Source organism: Blennius ocellaris (genome assembly GCF_963422515.1).
Source record: "Blennius ocellaris genome assembly, chromosome: 19".
NCBI lineage: Eukaryota > Metazoa > Chordata > Actinopteri > Blenniiformes > Blenniidae > Blennius > Blennius ocellaris.
The window spans coordinates 23,537,805-23,549,754 of NC_137668.1; the positions used below are offsets into that span (position 1 = coordinate 23,537,805).

Below are 11,950 nucleotides of genomic sequence, written 5' to 3' on the forward strand. Positions count from 1 at the left end.
AATTTCTTCAGCAATTAAATGTCTTAAATTTATTTTTTTTTAATATATATATACTTAATAAAATCTTATAACTCTTTCTTATTTACATTTGGTGTAGGGTAATACTGATTGTAATGCAATACTGTCGCCTTCTTTTTTTTTCTTTTCTTTTTTTTTTTTTCCGCATCTTCGTTACATTTCTTTTTCCGTGATGTGTTGGTTGAGCAGAAGCACTTTTACATTCATATTTCAACAACCGGCGCTCGCCGAGGAGTCAATGATGACACGCTGTTTGTTTGTTATTGTTTCCAAAAAAAACCAAAAACAAAGTGAGACAACTTCAAAAAAAAAAAAAAAAAAGGAGGCTCTCTGCTCGCTTTTTTTTTTCCTGGAGCAGCCTTTTATTTGGCTGTAAAATTAAAAATAGAAAAAGAAAGAAAAGCTGCTCTGGAAACACCGGGACAGTCGGCTTTGTGAGAAGTCACAGAGGGGGGGGGGGCTGGACAATACTGGACCGGAGCCGCGAGGCGAGATGAGAAAAAAAAAAGCCTTTGTCGTCGGGAAAAAAGAGAAAAGAAAAGCTGTTAACTTGACAAAGACGAATTTCCACAGTGGCGAAGGCGGCGGGCGGAGGTCACACCCTCTCCACTCGACTGGGGTCGTACGAGTCTGATGAGAAAGGAGAGCAAAAGAAAAGGTGAGGAAATGCGTTCGGGAGCAAGACAATGTCGTCGGGCGAAGAAAGGAGGCGGACGACAGTCGACTGTTAAAAGTCCCCCAAAGTATTATTTTTTTTTTTAACGTTGACAGAGAACTTCTACGGTCTAAAACAGTCTCTGGGTGACAAATCCTCCTGTGTGTTTATGTACGTCTCTAATATAAAAGAAAATACTTTTATCCCTGAAACAACAATGACTTGCACAACCTCTGAAGGTGTGTGGTGGAATCTGGTGGTGTTCAGTCTGTTACAGGTGATTTTCAATCAGGCATATATTGTGGACAGCCCAATCGGGCCACGGGGTCCTCGTATCACGAGTGTTTGTTTTCATAATTAATACACAAGAAGTAAGTCATTATAAGTTCACCAAGCATGTCTGCTGGTGTTTAACGGGGGATATATGTTGTATACATTCAGTTCATGTGTTTAGGAGATCTCTTTATGTTGCTGTGTGTTTATTTAGCTCCGTTGCTGAGGACGCTAATGCTAATCGGCTAGCGTGTTGCTATATGTGTGACGTCAGAGGATTTGTTATGATTATTTCTTCTTTGCAGATTGAATAAAGCTTTATTCTGGTTGTTTACATTCAACAATGACATATTCCCTTCAAGAACAGCCAAAAAAAGGGTTTGGGGAGAAGTAATGCTTTTTTTTTTTTTTTCTTTCCAGCCAATCCTGTATGTTAACATTAATTAACAAACATTTGCCACTGTGCTCACATTCCTCTATAACCATTTCTAAATGCTTTTTAAATTAAGGAAATGTACTGCACTAAACTATTCACATAACTGATATGTATTAATCATTCCACATTTTAAATATTAGATTTTTTTTTCAATGTTGACAGAGAACTGATGAACATTCCTACACTCACCCGTCCATTCTACCATTCAATCATCATTTATCTTGTCTGGATCACTCATGCATACGTTCACCTGCTGTACTATCGACTGTTACGACTATTAAAGAGGATAAAAGCTATTCTCTACTGTCTGACTGGTGTTGTGATTGTGGATAAAGTAATAATAATCATCAATAAACATGCAGCAGATTTTAGGAAGTCGATAAATTCTTTCCCAGTCACACTGTGCAACGTTGATTTTGCCGGGTTTACTCGGCGGCGTTTTTGTGCTTTTGTAGCATTTTGGGGTTTTCTATTCACACGACAACCCAGCGTCACTGAAAGCGCAAGTTTTCGGAACTCCGTCTCCATGGAAACGGGGAAGAAAGCAACTTCTCTGAAACGCTGCAACTGAGTATTTTACAGAAAGTTGCGTTTTCAGTGGCTCAAAACGTTCTGTGTTTTCATTGGAAAATGTCGCAAAGGTTTTACATTTGCCGGCTCTGTAAGAAACCTTTCAATCTAATTTGTCTCGCTCAATTTTCGTACTTTGAATAATTTTGGAAGATACAGGATATTTAATAGCTTCATCTTCTGTGTCCTCAGGAAGAGAGACGCCTCCACGTTCACTGCTTCTCAAACGGCAAAAAAATACTTTAACGCATCTCTTATTTAAATTGCAAAAATGAAAAGTTGTCATTTTAGAAGCGAAAAGCTAAAACTAACCCCGTCCTTTCGTAACACGGAGATAAGGAATTGAAACAAATCGTCTCGCCTGCCTCTCGGGAATCTTAACAGCATTTCTAATTGTGAATGTTTCATGTGCGCGGTTAAATATGGAAGACGACGTTTTAAAAGTCTTTGCTTCAAAAAAGAGAGTTTCGTCAAGTAAGAGAAACGAGCCGTTAGCTTAGCGTCCTTACCTGAGACGGAGAGCATTTCCTCCTCCTCCTTATTCGAGGGGCCACAGGTCCCGGTGCTGAAGCTGACGGGCAGCGTTATCTCTCTCTTGGGAACGCTGCGAGGTTTGGGGAGCAGCGGCGGCTTCTGGAGTTTGGTGCGTTGCTTCGGTTTGGGCGCCTTCGCTCCTTCGCCGCCTCTCGCCGCCGTCTTCGCTCGACCCTTCGCTGCTGCATTCGGCTCGTCTTTCACCTTCCCTGATACCTTCACTCGGCCTTCCTCCGTGACTCTCGGCTCCGCCTCTCCTCCGGGATGCTCTGGTTCTACCTCCGGCTGCGTTTCCACTGCTGCTCCTTTGCTCCCTTCATTGTCTGCTTTTAGTGCAATCTCAGAGGTCATCTTCTCCACCTCTTCTTCCTGTATTTCCGTACTTGCGTTTTCCTTCTTCTCTTCGGCTTTACAGTCTTCTTCACAATCTCCCAACTTCTCAAGTGTTTTATGTGCATTCTCGGGTCCATCGGGATTTCCTTCCACTTCAATTATTTCTTTCTCCACTTCCTTCCCTTCTCGTTGCTCGACAACGTCCTCCTTCGACTTCTCAGGTTCACATTCCTCCGTGTCCGTTTCGTCCCTTTGCTTGGAATCGGCTTCTCGTTCGGAACCTGAACCCTTGAGGCTGAGGCGCCTTATCCGAGACACGGAGTCCAGTTCTTTAAGACGGGCCATTCTGTCCGTGGTCGACCTTCCCAGGGACGACGAGGCCGAAGATGAAGAAGAATTTAGCTTATCTTGCAGGGATTCTATTAATCTGCCCGCTCCGCCTCGCCCTTTCTTCTCCTGTGCCAGCTTCTCGCCGGGGGCGACGGGCAGAGACAGGGAAAGCTTACTTGGTGGGAACTCGGGCAGTCCCAGGACCAGCCGGGTGTCTGTATCCTGGTCGTCTCCTCCAGCCCTGTGGTCGTTGCTGTGCTTTAGTTTGTCACATTCCTCTGGTTCATTTTGGATCTCGTTTGATTCAGTCTCCTTGACTTCCTCCACGTCTGCTTCCCGCCTCGACGGGGATTCCTCTTCGACTTGCTCGTACTTGCTTCTCACCTGCCGCGTCTCTTCATTTGGACTCTGTTGCTGATCGCCTACAGCTTGTTCCTCGCTGTCCTCGGACTCTTTGTCAGCCACTCCTAAGGCCTCGACGGGAACGGCTATACCCAGGATGCGCGCTGCCCGCTGCTCAATAGACTCATTTTCAGGGATTCCTTTAGCATATTTGACTTCGTACAGATTGCTGAGGTCCTCCGTGGGTAAAGAATTGGCTTTCTCTTTAATCAGCAGGTTTTCTAGGTGCCTATCGGCTTCTGTTGACTCGTTTCTATAAGTGAGGGGCTCAGAAGTGACATACCTGTCCATGTCATCGTAGTTAAACATAAAAGAAAGCTCTCTGGCCAGCTTTGATTTGGAACTGCTTTTCTGTGGTGACCTGCTGCCTTCGCTCCTGCTCCTACAGATGCTTAAATTGGGCGGTGGAACAGTGGCGCCTGATTTAGCCTTTCTCTCTATGTTCACCTTGGCGTCAAGCTCTTCGTTTGAATTGTGCTCAAGGCTCTCACTATTTTTAACAACTTCTGTCATTGGCTCCCCGGAAACCTGCATTGACTGAATAAGACTCTTACAATCAAGTGGAGAGGGGACGGAGAGAGAGCGTTGCATGGGTTCCCCTGGGCCACCAGGGGTCTCTGTGTAGACGGTCAGCCCCACGTCTCTCAGTAAGGACTCTTGTGGGACAGGAATGTCTTGTTTGTAGAGACGGTTCGACTCATTGTTTGTGGGAACTGAGGACAGAGGATAGCCATCTCTCAGGGCTGGTAGAATGGACAGATCAGCTATATGAGGGATGCTATTGGCCTGCGGCCTGGTGAAAGCCGTCCTCACCTCCATGGACTCCAGATCAGCGAAGGACTTTGATCTCACTTTTATATTGCTGGGCTTTTCTGTGTGCAACGGTGGAAGACTGATCGCCTCTCTGCCTGGTTCTGGACTGGTGAAATGAGGTCCTGCTTTGAGTCGGGCTACTCTGTCATTTGTTCCATCAAGGTCATCAACGGACTTACTCGAAATTGGTCTCTTGCTGATCGTGTCTTCCATCTCCTTATTAATGCTTTCCAGTTGATCGATGGCGTCACATGGCCGTCGGTTCACCGGCTTGAGGAGAAACTGACCGAAGACCACTTGCTCCGACGTGTCTGGAGGACTTTTCTGAGGAGAGGACGGCTGCTGGTCTCCTGAATTGTGCCGTTTGGACGGGGATGATGGGTCTTGTTGCAAGGGCTGAAGAGATGATGACTGTGTTGGGCTGAGGCTGAGTCTGGAAAAGGCGCTATTGCTGGAAGGATTAAAGTTTTTCTGACCTGCCATTGGGTAGGTATAAGAGGAGCTATTATCTGTCCCGACGCCGCTGTCGGTCGTTGAGTCTGAGGCGGACTGTACAGGCTCCTGCTCTACAGGAGAGTTCTGGGGTTCTGGACTTTTTACACCTGTCAAAGGTGAGCCAGTCTGAGTTTCCTGATTACGGTACTGATTTCCTGGCCAGGAACCAGCATAGCACAGCTCTTTTTCTTCGCTGGCTTGGAGTGCCCAGGCGTCTATGATCTCCTTCCTTAAAGGGGCCCTCTTATAGTTCCTCATTGAAGACGTGCTGCTGGTGTAAAAGTGGGAATAGTGGGTTTTGATGGGCATCTCGTTCACAGACCTGCTCCGGATATTTGGACTCTCTTTGAGGCCAACGGCAAAAGTGTCAGTGTTGGTGATGGTCAGGCTCGACATCGTCTCGTTGTTATTCTGATCCGCGGCTAAGTCTTTGCTGAAGCTAGTCGGGGTGTGAAGGGGAACAGACACAAGGCAGAAGATGGTCTCGCTCACTCTTCTCTTGGCATTCCTGTTGTTGTCTGTCCCCGAATCCGGGGCGATCTTCTTCACTTGGGTGATGGTTTCTGCAAAGACCTGGTCTGAGTTGGACCCCTGGCGAGAGGCGCTCCTCGGTAGCGGGGCCTGGAAGGCTGAGGAGGGCGATGGAGGAGGACGTTGGTTTTTGGAATATCTGTTGTTACAGTTTTGGTCGGGTGCTGGGAAGTTGTCGACAGTCTCTTTGTGCAAATCACTGTGCCACCTGTTATTGTCATTGTCGCTAGAAGACGTCCGGTTGGAGTCCTCGGCCATTTTCGCGGCAATGAAAGGCCCCAATGGCGGGGGCAGAAAGGCACTGTCGTCGGGCGCGGGCTCCGACACCGTGACGCTGGGAAGCTCGTTGCGGATGTGACGGATCTTGTCGGCGTCCGTCAGGGAGTTGCCACCGAGGGCTGAGGAAATATGGCGGATGCGGGGATCATCGAAGGGAATATACTGGACCCCTCCACCGGGACGCTCTTGCGTGGTATACACGGGATAAAGCTGCTTCTGGCTGGATGTGCTTCTGTCTCTCTGGGGGTCGGGCCAGGGACACACTGGATGTCTGGTGAACCAGTGAGATCCGTCTGGAGCCACGTGGATCTGCGGGTACACATCCCCTCTGTACCTGAAACAACAAGTTCTCGCTTCAGCAACAGTGACCACTTAGTCCAAGACTGTTGAGGGCAAACATAATTATATCATCCCCCTAAGCAAGTCTACTGTACTTCGAATCACATTAAGTCAGACTGGTAAATAATAGTATTATAATCTATAAATAACTTGAACTCTAAATCTCTCTTTCTTTTAGTGCAACAAAATATCAACATCTTATTTAGCAGTTCATAAATATTGAACAGTGCTTTTACAACGCATGAAAAACATGAAATTCCAATAAAAGAACTGCAATTGCAACAATATCGTGCTTCATTTCAGCATCTGCTTTACAACTTACCAATTGCAGTGGATTTTCAGTTGACTATTTAAATCCTTGAATGTAAAAAAACAAAACCATTTGACCACATATAGTTTGAAATCAGAAATATAGTCAGCTAGTTAATATTTTCACATAAATGACTCCAAATTGTAGAAATGATCTTCGATGTACACACATTCCAACATCGGCGTATTAATCCTGAGCAGATGAACTGATTGACCACATAATACAGACTCAAGTGCACCCCTGGTGGTCAAATGGAATAGAATATAAGTAATTGATTAATCCCTGAGGGAAATTGTTGCTGTTTTTCTATTTATTTATTTATTTATTTGTCTTTTTGAATTTCTTGCAGCTGTCAAATTTCATCTGGTGCATGTTTGACACATTCCTGATTTAGAAATGTCCACAACACCTAATAGTGTATACTTGACCAAATCTCAAATAATGGCCTAATTTATTCTAGATTTGTTTTTAGAGTGTACTGAGAAATTTGTCAGAAAAGAAAAAAACAACACTTTCAGAGATCTGCTTCAACATTATCAGTATAAAATGAAAGGAATATTAATTTAGTAAAAATTTACCTGTATTCAACAGCAATTTCACCATATCCCCGGCGCCCCCCTGGCATTAAGGGGGCTCTTTTGTATGACGGGGGAGGGATGTATCCTGGAGGTCCAGACTCCTGTGCAAAATAATCCAGTTGGTGGGGGTCGCTTGGTCTCGACATGGGAATCGGCGTTCTGTCCCTGGCGTGGGAGACGACCGAGTCTCTGCCGGATAGCACCTCACAGCTTCCCCTGATCTGCTGGTGCATCTCGTACGAGGGGGGTCTGGGGGGTCGGGTGAAGCGGGGCTTTGGTGTTATTGAGAGCTGGGTGGCGCTCGCCGGCCGGCCGTTCTCTGGCCAGCGCGGCGCTCGATAAAAGTCGTGGTGCGACGGCGGGTGGCCGTTGACCCGCCGGTACAGTTCCTGGCCGGACGAGGCTATGTCCACGTATTGCAGGCTGTCCGGCTGCAGCATCCTGGGCAGCGACTGGGATTTGGCTTTGGTCCTGGGGTGGACGACCATGCCCTCTGGCGTCCTGGCGTGTAGCCGCTGCTGCTCCTGCGCCCAGCGTTCGCCCTCGGCCTGCGACAGCTGGCGAGCGAAGCTCACAGCCGGTCGCCACTCGTCCGTCCCCAGGCTCTGGCACTTCCTCTCGTTGGCCATCCTCCACTGGTGGAGGGCGGCCTCCCGCTCCCGGGAGCGAGCCTGGGCCTGGACCTGGGCCTGGGCGTGCGCCTGGGCCTGGGCCTGGGCCGCCCAGCGCTGTCTCTCCTGAGCCGCCCTCTGTCGCTCCTCCGGCGAGAGCTCCTGGCCCCTCGCCTGCTGGGGTCCCTCCGGCCGGCCGTTGCCCCCCGCCACCCCTCCGTGAGGGTCTCTGAAGTCCGCATAGTCGAGCAGCACAGTGAAGTCTTGGCCTCTCCGTCTCCAGTAAGCCACGTCCTTGGACTGCGCCTGAAGACCTCGGGTGCCGTCGCAAAACCTGCGGTGGAGCACAGATGGCAAGATGTCCGTGAGCGTCTATGAGACACCGATTCTCTACACCTTTACAAAGCAAGAAACCCCTTAGAACTCACCCTCACTATCTGAGTATCAAAGACTTTTGTTCCTGATAAAAGTCCCCCTCTTCTTCCTCACACCAATCGCCTGCGTGTCCTTCTTACTGATTTGTCCTCTCCTTCCTGGAAACTCCATCCTCAGCATCTTTTCCCCCTTAAATAGCCCCCCCCCCACCCCCCCCTCAAACAAGTGATCATCAACCTTTCCCACCAAACTATAAAACAGTAAAGCCGGAGTGTCGACACACATTAGTTCAGGGGCCACATACGGACCTTTTCCATTTTGAGTTTGCTGGACCAGTAAATTAGTACCAAGTCAAGTCAGCTTTATTTATGTGGCACTTTAAAACAGCTGTGGGTGAAGCCAAAGTACTTCACATAAAATAATAACCTTTAAATTTTAATGAAACCTTTTGGTGCAAAATACAGTGAAATATCCCCCAAAAAAGCACCGTTGAATTATCGCCCTGACAGCAAGGCCTCGAGGCTAACGCTAGTGTGCCATCTCTCATTATGTTTTATTCGCTACTCTTAAGAAATTTGCTTGAATAAAATCTACGTTTTCTTTGAAATTTCAACCATTTTCTTGGTGCTTTGGCCGAATTGGAGCCTCTTGCGATCCATGTTGACCCCCCTGACCTCGTCCTGAAACTCTGTCATGAGCAAAACAAACCGCAGAAGTTCAAAGGGCGCGAACTGAACGAGCCCGTCGAAAAAGCTTTGATCCTAAAAAGGGTGCGTTAAGTTTCAGTTCCTCCACACGCGTTCCTTATTTGTCAGGAAGCCGACGTTCTGTCGATGTAACTTCGAGGGACGCTCGACTCAAATATGTGATTTTAGGATGAGTAGGTGGACTCCGTGGACAGAGGAGAGGCAAAGACCATCACTTTGTTCCGAAGGTGAGGGGATTAGATAGAAAAGAAAGCGTCTCCCACTAGATGGAGACAGATGACCGTGAGTGGCAGCCACAGGCTCGGTGATTGTGATTTTCTATGATTTTCTATTACACAATGACAGACTGACTGACTGTCCTCTGAAACACATCAGGACACGGAGGACAGACGGTCCTCCTCCGTCTCTCTGGGCTCCAGCTCCTCATCTGGGGACATGAGAAGCTTTGTCAACCGGGAGAGGAGGAGGAGAGGAGGAGAGGAGATGAGAGGAGGAGAGGAGGCAAGGAGGAGATGAGGAGAGGAGGAGAAGATGAGAGGAGGAGAGGAGGGCAGGAGAGGAGAGGAGGAGAGGAGGAGGAGAGGAAGGCAGGAGAGGAGGAGAAGATGAGAGGAGGAGAGGAGAGGAGAGGAGGAGAAGATGAGAGGAGGAGAGGAGGGCAGGAGAGGAGGAGAGGAGGAGGAGAGGAGGGCAGGAGAGGAGGAGAAGATGAGAGGAGAGGAGAGGAGAGGAGGAGAAGATGAGAGGAGAGGAGGAGAAGATGAGAGGAGGGGAGGAGAAGAGGAGGAGAGAAGGTGAGGAGAGGAGGAGAGGAGGAGAGGAGGAGGAGGAGAAGATGAGAGGAGGAGAGGAGGCGAGGTGGAGCGGAGGAGGAGAGGAAAAGAGGATAGTAGGAGAGGAGAGGAGGAGAAGAGGAGAAGAGGATAGGAGGAGAGGAGAAGAGGAGAAGAGGAGAGGAGGAGAAGAGGAGAGGAGGAGGAGGAGGAGAAGAGGAGGAGAGGAGAAGAGGATAGGAGGAGAGGAGGAGAGGATAGGAGGAGAGGAGGAGAGGAGAAGAGGAGAAGAGGAGAGGAGGAGAAGAGGAGAGGAGGAGGAGGAGGAGAGGAAGAGGAGGAGAGGTGGAGCGGAGGAGAAGAGGATAGGAGGAGAGGAGAAGAGGAGAAGAGGAGGAGGAGGAGGAGAGGAGAAGAGGAGAAGAGGATAGGAGGAGAGGAGAAGAGGAGAGGAGGAGGAGGAGAGGTGGAGGAGGAGGAGAGGAGGAGAGGAGGAAGAGGAGAGGTGGAGCGGAGGAGAAGAGGATAGGAGGAGAGGAGGAGAAGAGGATAGGAGAAGAGGCTCCCATTTTGACGTCAGACCTGACGGGTTAGGAGACGCAGCTTCTCTCGACTCGATCATTTCCAGTTATTTGCGGCGCAACAGACTGACTGACAACGTAAACAAGACGCGAGCACATGTGCCCCCCCCCCATCCTCACCCCCCAACCCTCACCCCCCACCCCCCCGAGGCCGAGGACGCTGAGCGTCCTTGACATTTCCATCCCTGATCGTCGCTGGCCACGGACGTTTGCTGCTGCATAAAGAGAGAGGGGAAGGGGGAGGAGGGGGGAGGAGGAGGGAGTAGGGGGGGGGGGGCATCTAGCTGTGGCAGTCAGCTGAATTTGAGAGCATCTCATGTAAGATGAGTTACCATCATTAGTCTAATTGGGTCTAAGTAGCACTGCCTGGTGGGAGCGCCAAGACGGGCCTGTTTCTTATCTAAACTAAAGCTGCCAGGCAAAACGGATTTGGATGAGGAGGGGGGGGGGGGGGGGGGGTGGATGTGGGGGGGGAGGGGGGGGGGGGGGGGTGAACAAACAACAGACTGAAATCGCAGAACATATGTCTTAGCAATTCCCACATTCCCCTCTGATAGCGCCGGCGACGCAGCGACATGAAAATGCGGATTAAAAAAAAAAACAACCCAACAACACATGAAAACCTCTCGCACATCCGTCGACATTATTCAAGGTCATTTGACTATTTCGAGATGCTCCGTCACTGGCTGGTGGCTCAAACGGATTAGGAAGGTGGAGAAAAAAAAAAAAAAAAAGAAGAAAGAAAGTCATTGAAACACAATGTTAAAAAAAAAAATGTAAAAATGAAATTCAACAAAACAGATGAGCTAATTGTGTGGACACGAGAACAGCTGTATTGACTTTGTCTCCGTTTCAGCTCACCGACTGAAAACCGGGCAGAACCGAACCGCTTCCAGAGCGAAGGCCGAAAAATATGTGAGGAAATATCACACGTTCCCGCGCTGCCTCCCCGAGAGGGGTTCAATTGCATAACTCCAGACGGGGCTAAATATAGCCAGCGCTCGATATACATATTTAAATAAACCCTATATGAATCCTCTATTATTGATGGGCCACGTATTATGTAAGTGGGGATAATGCCTCTCGAAAACAGCGGCAGCCACTTATATTGTTTATGTATGAAGGTGGAGTGAGGAAAAGGGGGGAAAAGGGGGGGAAAAGGGGGGGAATCCTGGCAGGACATGGCAACCCGTGTGGCGCCGGCGTGCCGCTGGGCAACGGCCGGGGGTGTCGGTTCACCTGAAAGACGTTTGTGACACCGAGGTCCCGCCTGGCAGGTTAAGACTCCAGCACATATCATCCCTCCATCCATCTCTCCATCCATCCCTCACTTCCTCCCTCCCTCCATCCTGCCGTCTCTCCATCCCTCCCTACTTCCTTCCCTCCCTCCCTCCCTCCATCCCTTCCTCCCTCCATCTCTCCCTCCCTCCCTCCCTCCCTCCCTCCATCTCTCCCTCCCTCCCTCCCTCTCCCTCCCTTCCTCAATCCCTCTCTCCATCCCTCCCACCCTCCCTCCCTCCCTCATCCCTCCATCTCTCCCTCACTCCCTCCCCTCCCTCTCTCCATCCTTCCCTCCATCCCTCCCTCCCTCCCTCTCTCCATCCCTCCCTCCCTCCCTCTCTCCATCCCTCCCTCCCTCCATCTCTCCCTCCCTCCCTCCCTCAATCCCTCCCTCCATCCCTCTCTCCCTCCCCCCCTCAATCCCTCCCTCCCACCCTCACTCCCGCCCTCCATCCCTCACTCCCTCTCCATCCTTCCCTCCATCCCTCCATCTCTCCCTCCCTCCCTCATCTCTCCTCCCTCCCTCCATCCCTCTCTCCCTCCCTCCCTCCCTCCCTCCCTCCCTCGCCGGCTCTTGATTGGGAAAAAGGGAATAGAGAAGGAATGAGAGCGGCGGCGTGCGGGAGCTCATAAAACGCGCAAAATCCCCCGTTTGCAAAACTGCTTGATGAATTATTTGGTGCCGTTAATGCGCCCCATCAAAACCAATGACCGGCGAGTCGATGA

The 11,950-nt window shown here is 49.7% G+C and overlaps 1 protein-coding gene across 5 annotated transcripts in view; it reads right to left on the reverse strand.

The window, feature by feature from the left end:
* Nucleotides 1-260: 260 nt before the first annotated feature.
* Nucleotides 261-11,950, reverse strand: part of jcada (junctional cadherin 5 associated a) — a 40,559-nt gene continuing 28,869 nt past the window's right edge. For all 5 annotated transcript variants that reach the window (XM_080515187.1, XM_080515183.1, XM_080515185.1 and 2 more), the window contains 3 exons: nucleotides 6,897-7,841; nucleotides 2,462-6,003; nucleotides 261-648 (listed from right to left, as the gene is read on the reverse strand). In XM_080515187.1, coding sequence (XP_080371313.1) covers nucleotides 614-648; nucleotides 2,462-6,003; nucleotides 6,897-7,841 — 4,522 coding nt within the window. In that variant the 3' untranslated portion in view covers nucleotides 261-613. The remainder of the gene's footprint in view (nucleotides 649-2,461; nucleotides 6,004-6,896; nucleotides 7,842-11,950) is intronic.